Source organism: Varroa destructor, unplaced genomic scaffold (genome assembly GCF_002443255.2).
Source record: "Varroa destructor unplaced genomic scaffold, Vdes_3.0 BEIS01000004.1, whole genome shotgun sequence".
Lineage (NCBI taxonomy): Eukaryota > Metazoa > Arthropoda > Arachnida > Mesostigmata > Varroidae > Varroa > Varroa destructor.
In genome coordinates, this window is record NW_019211457.1 from 29320718 (window position 1) to 29337387 (window position 16670).

Here is a 16670-nt window from a genome sequence, read left to right on the forward strand (position 1 = left end):
CAATCAACCATCCAAGGTCGTGCTAAAAGATGAGACTACGCCATGTGTCAATTTAAACATCCTACCAGATCGAGCTCTAATTGGCCCGTTTTTCATCGCAAAAAGAGATTAGCCCCTACTACATGCCTATACAAGTTTCCGTTACACGTTTCCTGCTACACGGATTACCGGAGATTAATAGCCGACAGGCGAAAATAGAAAGACACCAATCCAATGCTTTCGCGAACAGTTTATTGCCTCGAGAAAGAGGCCGAAGATCGCATTGCCGCGGTATCTTACGTCTCTTACAATCGTTGCTCGAGATGATCTTCTTCTGAGAGTCTTGAATGGTTTCTTCAACATGATCAATGAAGTCAGCTATAAGTGCTGTTTGTATGTTTTTCTATATTCATATTGTCATCGACACGTATCAGGTGTAATGGGCTTCGATATCCAAGTCGACGAGAACGGTGATTCAGAAGGAAATTATACGGTTCTTGGTTTCGCCAACGCGTCCGATGAACATCTCTCGCCTGTTGGAAGGTTTTCCATAGCTCCTACGGATGCCGGCTCGTCGAACGGCACTAATGGTGGAGAACTACTACCTGTAAGTAGGTTTCTAGACGCCTTTCTGCATCGTTTCGTTTTAGGTGATCGTCGTCATAGTTAGAATTAGATCACAGGGTAATGAAGGACCGGCTAGTGGATAGTAGACTAACTTTTGATGGTTACCTGACTAGCCTTAGGGCTCTCCAGCAAATTAGAGTAACTAAACGTACCAGACTATTATGACAGTAACGGCATTTTCATATGGCACTTCTCTTTGCCCGGTCTTTGTTTGCTGATAATGAAAGATGCCCTTTTTAGTTTTGCCAGGTATTTTCGAGGGTCATATCTCGCTCGAAGACTCAAAGCACCTGCCACATCTATCCCAAGCGATTTCGTCAGCTTTCTGACACTGCGATAAACAAATAAGGAACGCTGACGATGGCGTTTTTTACTGGTAGCCGTCTTTTAGGTTCGAACTCAGACTATGGCCCGGTGATCTGAACAAAACTACTGCAGGCAAATCCAGAGCTTTTCAATGGCTTAATAACAGCAAGTTAACAAATGAAAAACAGAAACGAGTAGCAATAATTAAGAATGGCCATTATTTTCTTAACAAAGAAAGCGTATCGAGACGCCGTGTTTTTTCAAGACATCGACACACTGTCGTGCAGACCAGCCCGCGTGCTTTTGAAAAAGTTGCCCATACAAATTGCATGAACGAATGTATTTAGCCGTGATACGTGATGCTGCTCCGCTCAGAAAGTACAAACAGCTATGCGTTATTGAACGATATAGTCGTATATATAACATTGTCTTACGTTTACAGATCTTCCAGTTAGAAAGCGAGCTGGCGTGGCTCGGAGGACGACCCCCACTGAGCGAACCGCGTTGCGGATTCTTCAAAGAAAAGTGCATTTCCGATAAAGGTAATAAATAAAATTCCGATAAACTGCTATTGCAGCGCGTTTGGAGGCGAAATACGAACCTCATACTCCTGGAGGATTTTTTACTCCATATTTACTATTGACATCGATTTAGAAGCGATCTCTATTGGGTGATAGGGTTATGTCTATAGGGACTATCATAGCACACTCGTACACCATGGTGCTCTCATGTAGCTTTTTTAGTTTGCCACTTTAGACGCTCGAAAAAGGGAATATTTATTTAAACAAGAGCTTTTAGGCTTCATATGAAATGTAGTCGAATGACACAATTAAATCTGTAGGAAGAACATGTATTTTCTCCCTATTTAACGTCTTTTGAATACTTTAGCACACCTACTGTTTTATACTGACTTATTAATTCTGCAAAAGTAATTTAAGAGGAGTAGGCTTCCTCTTGATTAGAAACTAGAAGATCCTGACTGAAGTTTCATACTGCCATGGTAAATTATCAAAACGTGACGCGTTGTACCGCGAGACGAGGTTTTGACATCTTGGAAAAGATCTGACCAATCAGAAAGTGACTATTTATTGTATCATGATAAAACGTAGCAATAACAGATTCGATCAGGATAGCAACCCGATGCATACCCGGGTCGTTGCTACTAACAGCCACCTGTTGTCGGTGTTGCATACGTTCATATTTTCTATACGAGCGCAATTATTAGAGCTAACTAGAACTTCCAAAGTGTTTTGGACGTCGACTTTCAACCCCGTGTTATTTTGTATAATACGATTCACCGTTTCGCTTCGAAATCCGGTAAAATAATCCGTTAGTGAAACAAATCTACAGATATCTTGCCAATTTACTCAAAATTTTAATATTAATTTGTTTTAATTTAAATAATTAATAGATTTGTAATAGACTTTTGCAAATTTCTGCTAAAATATATTATTTTCTTCAAGTTAAAGTTCCTCTCTTATACACTTTTCTAACTAGGCCGAATTTCTTTAGTGGCTCATATTTTGGGCAGCGCTGGCAATCGATACTGTCCACTGTTTCGACTGGCTGTACAAAAGAAAAAAATGCTAGGGGGGTTTCGAACTTTGCTTGCATGTCTGGCATTACCCTTGAATAATTCTATAGTCATTATTATTGGAGCTTCTATTGTCCCTGGGTTAGCAATTCACTAAAATGTCCATTGAAAACTGCTATAATTAATTATGAATCATTTCAGATGCACTTGTAGCTTCATTTGACGGTGCCTGGGGACTAATTTTGCTGTCAATGCAAGGTAATTCATTGGGCCGACAATTCGTCTTTGTGGCGGACTGGTGAGGTGATGTAATTTTGGCGTTTCTAATTATTTTGTGGTCCTTGACGGTCCTTATCGGTGTAGCAGGTGGTGCAAGGAAGCGTCTTCTTGAGCAATCCCACCATAGGCACCTGCGCTCAAAGCGACCACCGTTCTAAGGTTTTCTAAGATAATGGGCCTACTTGAGAAGATCTTTAAATGAAGATAATTTCTCTGCGGCCCTTTATTAAAACATGAGAAAATTAAACAGGCAAAGAGGGTTAACCTTCGTAAAGGCATTGTTCATCTCTAATTGATTACCTTTTGCCATTCCTAACAAGTACTTACTTACAAGTACGATTGACTGTAACTTACCAAGTACGAATCCAGCTGAAGCAATTTCTGCTGTAGTGGACAAACACTGCCGTCTTACGGTGATTTCATTACTATTGATACTCTGGACAGATGGCAAGTGACTACAATACAATACAGCCTTGTCTATGTAACACAAGTTCCGTTTCTAACAATACAACTGGTCAAGCACGGGACTCTATGAACGTTACTCAACTTCCACTACTTCTACCGAGGTAGAATCACAAAGAATCGTCAAAAAAAGATGTTCCTGTTTATTCCGATGTTTATTATGCTGATATCTAAGCAAGTTCTCGTTTGTCGTAGCATAATGCACTAATAAACTTAGCGGATCGAGATTGAACTCGACTGTTTTTCATCAACGAGTCCGCGCGTCATTAATATGACTATGAATTGTTTGCACGGCGTGCTGATAGAGTGTTAGTCGCGCTAAGTAGTCGAACAAGTTTTTTGACAAGCTTAAACAAATCTTCTGATTATGTAGTGCATTTTCAGGACTATATCTTGCTTAGGTCCCACACTGGCCTATAGGCATATAACTTCTATCATAGTAGCATGATTCACGAGCCTTTCTGGTACGTGAGTGCTGTGTCGTCGTTTCGTCATAGTGATATTTCGTACTTTTTTCCCGTCGCTCACCCGTGCGTCGACTGTGACAGCACTTCTAATGCTAGTTAATGCGGCCAGTAAATATTGGCATTATTTTTTTTTTTCCTTAAAATGTATGTATCTATAGACTGGCGCGGTGTTCTAGTCATCACTTCGTGCATATCGATTGTACTTGCCGGATGTCTGGCGCTGGCACGCCACTACCGTTACGAATATCGGTTGGCAAAGTTACTCTGGAAAATCGATATCCGAGACGTCCTGTCCCTACCACATCTTCAGTATCAGCATCAGCCGCAGCACCTTCAGCAGCAGCATCCTCAGCGGGAAAGCGCCAGTGGAAACCATTTGGGCTACCCCCAGCGACAGCAGCCCAGCAACTACGCATCACAACAGCGTCAAAACGGCATTTCAAGAGCGACTTCGCTCCCGAACTGCAACAGGACCACTCCCCCATCGACGAACCCTCGAGCTGTAAGTGTGATTAACATTCAAAAACAAAAACGATCCCTGTATCTATGTGAGCATATACTTTATTGTGTTTGTTGTATATTAAAACAGAATGTATCTCAATGTGTTTTACCGATTGGGTCAGGTTTTCAGTTGCCCAATATTAACTGATACGAATGTATGGGGATTAGCATTTCGCGCCCTCCTAGCACCGAGGGAGGATTTCCGTTCTCTTCATCATTTGCCACAGCAGGCTTATGGTAGCAGAAACTATCAGCCAACAGTATGCACGTCACGATGGATTCGGTTATTCTATTTCGTATGGCCACTAAACGATGTCTCATAAGAGAACAAAAACATTGTCCATGTCACTGCACCGACGTTGTCGCTTGGTTTCTTTACCTGAGCGAATTCGCGTCGCAGGAGGGACAAATTGAGCCTACTTCTTAGCGATATTCGAGCCATATGGCTTTTATTTGTTCATCAGCATAGTCTCAAGGACTGGTAGAGTACGTAGCGTCGGCCCGTCTAGTTTGTGTGCCTTGTGCTTTTTTTATCCCGTCTAGCACGTCAAGAACATAGGTCTTCTTAGATCACGCACCGTATGTTCCGCACGCTGTTGGCCGACCTGCAGCTGCTGCTCTGAGAGTCCTCTTTCTTCATGAAAGAATAAATTATCTCTCAACAGAACATCACTAGAACGCGTTCGATTAGTGCCAGCAGGAAGCGTTGTCTGAACGCCCGGACGACTCGCTAAAATCGAATGGCATTATCGCTTTGCGACCGTGAAACAGATTGCGCAGTTATCTCTATTTGGAATTGCTACGTCTTCTATGTAGCCTTCAAATCGTAAGAGGTTGACAAAACGATGGTTTGTAAATAAAGGCATCAGATAGACCGCACAACAGCGCAAATAAGGCAGCGTTTTCAATTCCGTCTCTGGAGTAGGTTATTTCGAATTGTTCGAAATAGAGGGATTGTGTTAGGTTTCTAGTATAATATCTAGCTTTTATGAACTAACTAAGCAAATAGTTCGAGGTCAAGTAGAGCAAGTAGCTTGCTGCTACTTAAGCGTGAACAGAGTAATAGGACTGATCAGGTCTTTGACGTAAATTGTCATTTGTATTATAGCACTTATTAATATCTCGTTGTGCTGCCTGGCAGACTATATTTGCTAGCGAATCCCCAGCAAGCTTACCGACAGGCATCTGTCCGGATGAAGATTCCTACGAGCCAACGGATGCCGATGGAGGCTGTTCTCGTGTATGCTTCTACAAGGGAAATATGGTTTTCATCAAGCCCATTTATAAGAAGAGTATCGACCTTACAAGGAGCATTCGAAAAGAGCTCATTCAGGTAACGTATCCGTTAAACTGCGGTGCTAGTGTACTAAGACATATAGCAGTAGCTTCGATACGTTTGCGGTTCGGTAGGATTGAATTTTTTAGGAGCTTGTCTGACAACCCGTGTTTTGCATGCGCCATTTGACAGAGTAACATATGGGCGTAAACAATCGGATACAGTTCTGCAGGTTTTCATTTGCTCGAATCGGTTCTAGCCTAGTGCCGGAGAAACAGGCCTATTGGCACGTGGAAAGTTGACAATGACATTCGCTGTTTGCTTCCTGTGAAGTCAGAAAGGTCTTCAAGTAAATGTTAAAGTAGTAAAATTGTTTCTGAGTTTTAACCACTGCTTGTATCTTTAACCACCAGATGCGCGAGATGCGCCACGAAAACGTCAATCCCTTTATTGGAGCCTGCGTCGACCCGCCAAACATCTGCATTTTTACCTTGTACTGCGCCAGGGGGTCGCTTGAGGTACGTACGAAACAGCAACAGCTGAACCTATCATTGTACTGTGCCTTAACATGTGACCTAATTTGAACGAATATTCCATTATATCAACGAGACTTAGACAATTTATCGTATAGTTTCCATGTCAACATCCTGTGGGGACCTTCAAAGTACTTCTGTTGAAAATTAACTGAAACGGAAGATATCCGTATCGAATGCATAGAACGGAAACGAGTCCTTTTTGCAGAGCGACACGAAGCTCGTGTCTGAATTATCGTAAACTAAACGGCTTGCAAAAGTTCAAGAACCAGCTCAAGTGAATGTCGAGCATATACACTTCAAATGGGCTCGTAAATGACAATTATCTTGATAAAGGAACTTATGGAAATCTAGTACTTTCCGTGTTGTTGGGTGCAAGCTTTAAACAGTTCGCGTTGTGCATATCAGTGATGAATCAAGTTAGCTTGTGGTGCTTCATCTCTGCTGTCTCCTATAGGCCTACTCCTTCCTGTTTTTCAGTAGCCGAACGATCGTCCATACGTACAATTGCCCAAAGATCATACTAGCGGCAGCAGCAGCTGCTAAGCAGTAAGTAGCAGTACAACGGACCAATAAAGCTAAATATGTACAGACGTCTAGTTGTCTTTTTACGTGTGCAACGAAGTCACACTGCAGATTTTGCCCCATAGCACATGTGTGTCGCACGCAAAATGGAATGGGATGAGGGGCCGATATTAATTTCCTTGTGCTTTTCTCGCTCCTCCTTTCGTTCGAGGGTTCGCCTGTTGCCTTCTGGGGCAGCTAGTTGTTGGTCGCCCGCGGCATCTCTCAACCAGCGACCATGCAAGTTCTGTCAATAACAGCCGTGTTCGGAGGCTCGGCTTTTGTTTGCTGTTGTAAATTGCGCTGGCCGGTCACTTCCTGTTATGCGCTAAGCGAGACCCTGGCGCGGCCATTGCCGTTCCATCGTGCTGCGCGGCTGCTCTAACGTTCGGTGCCTTCTTATGTTGTATTGTAAGACGTGTTTGCTCATGTTGACTTTGCTTACTGCTCAAACGACCGTGTTCCGAGCTTTTTTAGCTGTCTGCGCCTCTGCTGTCGTACGGCGGTGATTGTCCCGCGTCGCCCTGCCAGACGGCTTAGTTTAGCTTTACGCTTTTATACTGAAAGGAGGGCGCGTTATTGTCATGATTATGCGGTTGTCGACGCCTTATTCAGCTGCAAGTATGAAGCGTCTACGTTATGGCATTGCTGGCTCAACCCGTTGCCGCCTTCAACGTCGTATAGGGTTGCGATGCTGTTGTGCGATTCGCGCCCGATGTAGAACGATTATGTTAAATCTTCCGGCCAAGAGTTTGGCCTATGTGGCTGTAGGTCTGTGTACGAGCTTAGTCCCATGTAGAAGCCCTAACGTGACAGACTTTAGTTTGCACCATGTGTCGAAGTACGGTACGGTTTTTTGCTGTAGAAATGCAATTGAGCCCATTATATGGTAGGATTAGGCTAGTCTATATGGATGTTGCCACGGTTGCCGTGTCGATTATCATTTATTGATAGGTAAGTTTGCGCAAGAGTAAAATGCTTTGTAAGTTTTACAAGGGGACGGCTACAACACGTGATGGCGTTTAGCTCTTCCGTTAGCATTATTATACGTATATTAAACACAAGATGTCGCTAATAAAAACGAAGCGGTAAATCAAGTTGAACTTATTCTTGTTCCTCTAAAGGGACTCTAGTGCAAAAGTGTTTCGGCGCACTTGGCTAATTAGATGAAAACAGCATACCTAGCTAAGAAAAAACTCGTTTCTTAACTTCCGTTTATTCATGTTTATCTATGATTTACCTGTGTGACGACACGTAGGATGTGCTAAAGAACGAAGACCTGACGTTGGACGGTATATTTGTATCGTCACTTGTGGCCGATCTCCTAAAGGGCATGATCTATATCCACGATTCGGATATTGTGTCGCATGGTAACCTGAAATCTTCTAAATGTTTGGTAGACTCGCGCTGGGTGCTGCAAATCACAGATTTCGGCCTTCACGAATTTCGGTCGGGTCAAAACATGCCAAACACGAATCGTCGAAATAGAGGTGGGTTAATTAACTCATGTATTTAGTTGGGTCATATCGAGATACGTCTTCATGTGTGACACCGATATTATTTGATGTCAGCGTCGTCAGGTTTTGTCTAAATCGCAATCGTTTTTATTTTTTAAAAAAACAGCACAACCTCGAGAGACCATCTTGCGCCTCGAAGATCTCCCAATATGGCTAGAAAATGGTTGCTAAGTACCTGTACTCATAAGTAAATTACTGTTCCACTTATTCTTTTAATTCTATACTTAAACTAACATAGACTAAGTGGCGCTACAAATACCTAGACATCGAAGACTTTTTTCTTAAAGCCACATATATCATAGGGATGATTTTACCTTGTGTACAGTTTACTCAACATGGAACCGTCGATGCAGAAAATCTACCTTTTTATTGAAAGCTTGGAACTTAATTACACATACGATATAATAGAATAAGGTGAAAATAAAAGGTATAAAAAGGTAAATATAATAAAGGGTAAAAATAAAAAGGGCAACAATTTAAAAAGAACGTCAAACATTGGCCTATGTCTCAGATCAGAGATTTGAATTTTAACGGAAGTCCAACTTTGCCTAAGATATTTCTGCTTGCGTTATTTCTCCTCTATCTTGTTTTAATAAATACCACAACCTGAATATGCATTTAGAGAACGAACAAAGAATTTACGCTTTTCTGAAAAGCGTAGATTTTTTGTTGATAAAAGCCAAATCTACAAACTCTTTGTAGTAGGTAAATATATTTCTCACTATTAGTATTATTGTTATTATCTTATTCAAAAATTACTTAAAGTCACAAGTGGTAATAACAGTGCCAACCTTAGTTGTGTTATTTTGATATTTTCCCTTGTTGTTTCGACAGATGTCAGACTGAAGGCCTTCATATTGACCTGGTTATTATACGGCGTTCGCCTAAGAGTCCTAAAACCATATAGAACAAAAATGAAAAAATAACCGAGCAAAAAAAAATATAAAAAGTCACATTTGGATCTAACCATTTTTTATTGAATGACCAAACCATTCGGCAGCCCAGGCCGTAACCTTTCAAGGAGGACCCTCCAGGATGCCATGTTTTTCTAACAGGTTTTTCTCGTCATACATTGATATTTAGCCTTTTTTTCAACTAGTAATGTTCCAACTCGAACAATATGAATCGTGAACTTATCGACCAACAAAATGATATATGGATTGTTCCATATTCATAGAAAACTAAGGCTAAAATTAGCAAGTCGATTGTGTACAATAAGTTGCTATAATTGGCAAACGCACGTAACTGAGAGACGGAGATGGTTATACATTATTATAGAACGGTACGTAGAAAAAACATCTCTAGCTTTAGGCTCGGCTTTGTCATTAAGCATTGCTTTAGGCGGCATGAAGTTGTCACTAAGAGAAAGCAGCGTCACAGCAGCTACGCTTGATCATATTGTTTCTGTCATTACAAGCATTATATTTGGTTTGGCAATATGTATAATATTTTTGTAAAAAATATCGTAGGTCTTCTTTGGCGGGCTCCAGAGCTCCTACGCGAACAATCGCTTCTATCACGAGGGACCCAGAAGGGAGACGTCTATTCATTTGCAATCATCCTTTACGAGATCGTTGGTCGGGCAGGCCCATGGGGACCAGACCCATTACCCATTAAATGTAAGCATTCAATAATATCTGAAATGTAAGAAGACCCTATAAAGATCTGAAACAGTAGTTCAGAAGACTAACGTATAACGATGGCATTCTGATGTAGCTTCAAAGAACTTTGATTCAAGTTTAAATCGTTACTTTATGTGCATTGTGTTCATCTAGAATCTCATGTTAGAGCCTTATATTTCAGTGTACTGAATCAGATGCAATGCACAGCGCCCTCAGGTCCCGCAACAAATACGGTGATAAATACACACGCATATACAGATAGGTAAAACATCAGTTAGCTATACATTCTACAAGAGGCAGTTTTACACATCATTTTTCTTTGAATACCTTTGGAGCACAGCACTGCGTACTATTGAGTTGGCATGATTCATTGTATCCCAGGCCAATCTTCTGGCCCTTCGTCTGACGGTTGGACCTGGTCCGAGATCATACTAAATCTCCGTCTACGCCTCCTCTCCTTTGTCCAGTTAAGCTTTCTGTTAGTTCAAACTGTACATTCGTAGGAAAAATGGTAGACAAACCAGCTGTGCAGAACAATCTAGCTTTCTCTCTCTCACGTGGCACTCTTACCCTTCATCGTTTTCCAGGCGCGTTTCACATGTGGGCCTTTGCCTGGCAAAGAGACCTTCTTAGAGTATTCTTTTTATTCTTCTTCTATTTCACGAAGGACGCAAGCAAAGTTTCTTTTTTAAAGTTTGGCGGCCTTTGTTAGAGCTATGAACGTGAAGATCGTTCCAGCCGGCTGTGGTGCCCGACATCACCGTATCAGTGTATAGACAACGTCATTTGCGAAGTAATACAGTGGTGCTATACGTATTTCCGAATGTTTGAGATGTACTCTTTTGCAGTAGTTCCCGAATACACGGATGGAATGGCCGTCCGTCCCACTCGCCAAATATCCGTGGTTTTTTGTGTTCATCACTTCACGATTAAATTATAGTACAAAATATACAATACACCAGTGAAACGTTACTTGTTACACACTATAACTACTAAACATTATAGTATTGTAATAGACCGAGACGGAGACGATCCAAAGGAAAAGTTAACAGGCAGTCGGAAAGGTGTACGCTCTCATGGCTCCCCTTCTGGCCGGCCTTCGTAAAAAACATACTGACCTGTGCTGTTGTAAAGTAAGAAAAAATTTCGGCCGACAGAAAAAGAACTATGGGGATAAAAGTTCGTCTTCATCCTCAGTCATCACGTCCCGTCATAGAGTTCCGTTGCTCGCTGCTCATTGTGCGTTTGACCCTACTGGGACCGTTGACGTTACATAGTTTCACGCTGTTGGACTTTTCGGCGACTGGGTGAAGCTATGGTACGTAGCGTTGCTATTGAGCGAATGCTTTTACATAACATAGGACCTTTTAAAATGGAGGTTTTTATTGACGATTTCCAATGAAGCTACTGCATGGCGAATACAAATGTACTCAGGTAGTCTACATCTGAATTTTACACAAAAAAAAGCTGCACATACATTCCCAGGGAGCTCTTACTTCCCTGTTTCAGGCTAACTAGATAGCTTTAGATAGAAAACCAAAAGCTTGTTTCGAACGTTTGTCTTTAGCGCTTCGCCATCGCAAGTTCACTGCAGTCGAGGCCACGAATCGCTATCGAGCGGATATCGTGCGGCTCGAAAAATGGGTTTCTATACGGATGTTTTTTACTCTTTGAACACTTTCAGTAGGACTTCTCAGCACTCGTTGACCAAATCAAAAACGATATTTAAAAATAGTTTTGCCACGTTTTTCAAGCTGGCTCAATTTGGTGTTCATATCATTATCAGCATCACTAATAAGAAAGCTGCAGTTTTTGATTGCACAGTTACCCGCGCAACGATGCTCTAGTGATTTTTTGATTAAATGAATAATTTCTGTTTGCTGCCTGGCATTGTCGAAGAAGTGCGTAACGCTCATTGGTCTAACGGGCGTTGACATTACCCAATCGACGGCATTGCATATACAGGCCTTTGACCGTAGGCTTCTCTCAGATTTTTCGAACTTGTGTCTACGTTCCTATTAACTAGGTAGAATTGCGATACGGTTGTGTGAAGATTTAATGGCTTTATGGATTTAATTTACCGTACGATCCAACAACCAAACAATAGCATAGGTAAATACGGTGCACGATAAACGTGTTTAATGGCTAAGTTAGATATAAAATTGAATAGTATAGGTAAATACTGTGTGCCATAGACAGTAGGCTCATCTTAATGTCACAGATTAGTCTTTGCTGTGAGAAACTGCTTCAACAATCTGGATTATGCAACAGGGACTCTGCTGAAAGGCGCGCAGGGCAATTGCAGTTACTAAGTTCTATTGGGCTACGATAAACACCGAACGGAGACCGCATCGGCCTCTGCCCTCCTAGATGTCTTCGTTTTATGAGTATTGTTGTTATATATGCGCCTAGTTGCCTACTATAGGTGCGTTCCCGTGGCATTTTAACCAGTGTCACTATTCATAGTCTGCCCAATGCTCTATACCATGTAATACGTGTGCCTAAATGAAGAAGCTTTAATTATTTATAAAGCACCGAATTTTAATCTCATTTCATGCATCTTCTGTTCTTCGGACAATCGGACTATAGCTGTTATCTGTACAGTGGTAGGAAACGAATTTAAGTCAATACAACTACCCCCAAAATATGAATCAACGTATGAGGCTGTATGAAGTAGATCAACGATGACGAAATAGAGATAGGCTTCTATTACAGTTGCTTGAAGCATAAACTTACCGATGTATCTTAACACAGCCATCCACGCGGCTGCGTTGCTTAATAAATACAGAGTAAAACAGACTTTACCAGTTTTCGGAGCAAGAAACGCGATCAGTAGATAACGTTCCCACTACCGGCATTGACGTGAGTTCTTTCTAGTGCATACATACACTTAAGACACATGTCAAAATTTAACAATATTTTTCTAAACAAGTTCCATTGTCTTGTTTTTGCTATCGGGCTCAGCTAGACAAATGCACTAGGTAGGAGGCTTGTCTAATATTTACCCGAAGACATCTGCTAACTGGCTGATGATTATGGGTCGTCATGCACTCGTTTCTGTCGCTTTTCGCGTTCCTGCCCACTGCACGATGAAATCCTGTGTCGGGCCACGTCATCTATCACCTCTAGGCATTATCGACGCTTTGATCAACCCGCCAGACCCTCTGCATCCACCCCGACCACCATTGGAGGCGCTGAATTGTCCAGACTATGTTGTTCAATGTCTGCGCGAGTGCTGGGACGAAAATCCCGATCAGCGGCCGGACTTCCACTTTGTGAACGTTCGCCTCAGAGAAATGCAAGCTGGATTGTAGGTTGAATTTTACTCGTAGAATTGCCGTGTTTTTAGAAAAACAATAGCAGTAATATATACATAAAAAATTGATCGATGTCTTTTTCTTGAGCCACAAAGGTTTCCCTGCCATGGTACAAATGGCGAAATACGTCTTGGAAGTAATAGTCATATTATGGTCTACCTTCGCTTTATTGAAAGCTCAATTATATTTGCTGGACTGTCTTACGTACTGACTTTATTATGAATAGTATGACCTAGTTATTGATAACAGACATTGAGGATATGTGTTTATCTTTCTTTCTTAATTTCAAATGTAATTATACACAAAGAATAGATAGGTCTGTTTCCCCAATGACAATGACATTGTCCTAATGTTGCTTGCGTATTATAAATTCGTCTCGCCGTAGGTTTGCCAACCTAACGAACTTCAAAATCGAACGCATTTTTTCCCATAGCAACCTAACTAAAACCAGAGCACAAGCAACATTTTTAGATATGCCCAAGGCTTTTCTTCGTAATTTATGTACAATAGTTCCTACGATGCTTATTTATGCTTCTCTATTTCGGACCTATGCCCGGCTACCCCGCCAATAGTATACTTTTTCACTTATGTCTATATATAAAAGTATCTTTGGCCTATAGTATTATTTCCCCTCAGTATCATAAACGACTGCTCGCTAAGTGGGCAAAGGACTGAGAAGAACAAAAGCGCAACGAAAAAGTTCTCTATCCTAAAAACGAGAGTCCGTCTTTCTGCGATAGAGCCGCACACAACCATCTTCCTCCTATGCTATACTGTTAGCAGAATTTTCTATTTTGTCACCTAATTAACCATTACGCTAACATAAGAAGAGTTCTTTTTTGTATCTTGTTTTTGAGCATGCTTGCCCACTGCAACTGTCCAGCACCAGCAGTAACCTGGCTGTGATCTCAGTATGTCGCACCTCTCTAGTTAACGATATCTTGTTTCCCCCGTTCGGGAGAAGATATTACTGAGGAAATGCCCCCTAACTGTACATCGTATGCTAGACTTGTTCAATGCATGATTCAATAACGCAGGTTACAGGACCTTCATGCTATTCTGTGTTACTATCATGTTTAAAGTTTTGAGATTCCAATGTAAACCATTATCTCGCAGGCTGATTTTCGCTGATGCAGTTGTTTATCTGCTGTGTAACAAATGGCACAACGAAGGTTATTTCTCCGTTTTTCATTACACTGTCAATTGAATAGTGTTATATATCGCAGCTAAAGGACACCTTAAACAAACATGAACGACGTAGAGTTAGGGTAATGCTAATGACACGTGGGTGCTCTTATAACGATTTCTATACTGGACAGACGACACTTTTTGAAATGCTATTAAATACTTGACACACAATGGTTCTATTAGCTTCCGTGTGCCGTCAAAACAGTGACGATGTTCGACGTGACGAAATCGTTCTGAGGGAAAATACGTGGAAACCATATAGACTAAGGTTTAACTTACAAGAACTTCGCCGCACCTAAACTTCAATGCAGTTCGTAAACAACGATGGCGAATGTCGTCGACTACGATATTATCTCTGCAACTCTGTCTTTTCTGTTAGGAAACCGAATATTTTCGACAACATGATTGCCATAATGGAGAAGTACGCGTACAATCTCGAATCACTCGTCCAAGAACGAACTTATCAGCTTCTTGAAGAGAAGAAGAAGACCGAAAATCTCTTACTACGAATGTTGCCTAAGCCAGTTGCTGAGCAGCTGAAACGGGGTGAACCGGTAAGTGTGAAAGGATGAGAATGTCTGTACTGAAACAGTACATTACTTGAAGTGTAATAAGAATGACAGGTGTAAAATGGGTTAGGACAGAGAGTGATTATGTAAATGCTTTCGTCTACCTGTACGTTCCAAAATTGTGTTGGGAAGACCATAATGTTGGTAATCCCCATACACTTACAGGTCTTTCATTCGCTATTAGTTAATGACTGAACTACGCATTACTCCGTCATCGTTGCGAATTTTACAAGGTAGTTAGGATATAGAGAGTAGCCAACTGTTTGGAAGCTATCAATAAAATCACCAAGTCTCAAGATAGTAAATTCAAATCACAGACAACAAATCCAGAGTTGGCAACCACGGGCAAAAATGAGCTTGGTTACGTGACACAGACAAACACTTCGGCATGTATGGGTCGAAATATTTGTCTCAAAAGTACTGTGGTAGAAATCGTGATCAGTCTGATCTATGCAGGCACTCGACTTAACATTTTGTCTGATCAACCGTCTACTCAGGTGCAAGCGGAAAGTTTCGAATTGGTGACCATCTATTTTTCGGATATCGTCGGCTTTACGGAATTGTCAGCTCAGTCCTCACCTCTACAGGTCGTCAATCTTCTCAACAGCCTATATACATGCTTCGACTCTATCATAGAGAACTATAACGTCTATAAGGTCGAGACTATTGGAGACGCTTATATGGTCGTTAGCGGACTGCCATTGAAAACGTGCGATCACGCTGCACAGGTTCGAACCTTTACCGTTAACGTTTTCAGCGTTATCAGGAGGCTAAGTAGTGCACAAGAACGATTACCGACAATTTAGTAAAATGCTAGATCATTAGATTTATAATAGGCGGCTGCTGTATAAAACCTATAGCACTCGTCGTCGCCGAACGAGGCCGAGCTACGCCTTTCGTGAAAAGTATTCTGCTAAGGGACGACGTCTAACGGAATCTCTCAAAACTCCATTCATAATTACTGTTTAATTTAATAAAGCTTATAGTAAGACTGAACATTTTATTTATGAAATAGCAGATCAACGTGTTATATATATATATATTCAGATACTTTAAACTTACTGTTATTACAACTAGTTTAGTTGTCTAGTCTAATGACAGTAAGTTTAAAGTATCTGAATCTTTTTCGTCTGATACTTCCTAAGTTAAACATTACTGCTTCGGATAGCCGCTTCCCTTTGGCACGGAAGCAAGCATGCAGGGAATTATTAACCGCAGACGAATGATTCGTCAGACAAATAAGCTGAATAATATTAATATAAAATGACATTTTAATATTTATTCAGCATACTTAAATGTTTTGCCTATTGGAAATTACCAAAGAACCCTCCATTTGACCCGTAGCTTAATTAGCTATTTACTAAGCAATCATAAAACATCACTTCTTAACAAAATTCCCAGTCGAAGTGCAATATGCAAGCATGTCATAGGACAATCAATACTCAATCTGCTTGTTAGCCAGCCAGCCTTATAGGCACGTATATTATTATAATAGATAGTGTGTCACCGTAGCAATAAGAGGGTCTTAAAAGCGCCTTGATCTATTGTTATTTGGTTGTATGCTGCGACGCTTGTAGATGTCGTCGATAATAGTTGAGGTCTAATTAATGCAACTCGATCGTACGCAGGCTGTTAATGATCCTATTGTAAATTACAATGACGGTTTAGGTAGCGTGTATGGCCTTGCATTTGCTAGCGGCGATCGCCGGCTTCGAGATCCCACATCGGCCGGGCGAAAGGTTAATGCTCCGTATTGGCATTCATTCCGGACCCTGTGTCGCGGGGGTCGTCGGCCTGAAGATGCCGCGATACTGCCTGTTTGGCGACACCGTGAACACTGCTTCCCGAATGGAGTCAACAGGACTTCGTGAGTTCCGCTGTTCTTACGTGTGTGTGTCGTTTGCCTGACTCAGTCAATCTGGGTAAAGA

At 41.4% G+C, this 16670-nt stretch overlaps 1 protein-coding gene across 2 annotated transcripts in view; it reads left to right on the top strand.

Annotated features, from left to right (window-relative positions):
• LOC111250397 (guanylate cyclase 32E-like) overlaps nt 1–16670 on the top strand; it is a 48224-nt gene that overhangs the window by 27977 nt on the left and 3577 nt on the right. For both annotated transcript variants that reach the window (XM_022805603.2, XM_086986921.1), the window contains 11 exons: nt 414–586; nt 1355–1454; nt 3813–4156; nt 5297–5488; nt 5845–5949; nt 7787–8018; nt 9515–9664; nt 12797–12977; nt 14552–14726; nt 15239–15469; nt 16410–16608. In XM_022805603.2, coding sequence (XP_022661338.1) covers nt 414–586; nt 1355–1454; nt 3813–4156; nt 5297–5488; nt 5845–5949; nt 7787–8018; nt 9515–9664; nt 12797–12977; nt 14552–14726; nt 15239–15469; nt 16410–16608 — 2082 coding nt within the window. The remainder of the gene's footprint in view (nt 1–413; nt 587–1354; nt 1455–3812; nt 4157–5296; nt 5489–5844; nt 5950–7786; nt 8019–9514; nt 9665–12796; nt 12978–14551; nt 14727–15238; nt 15470–16409; nt 16609–16670) is intronic.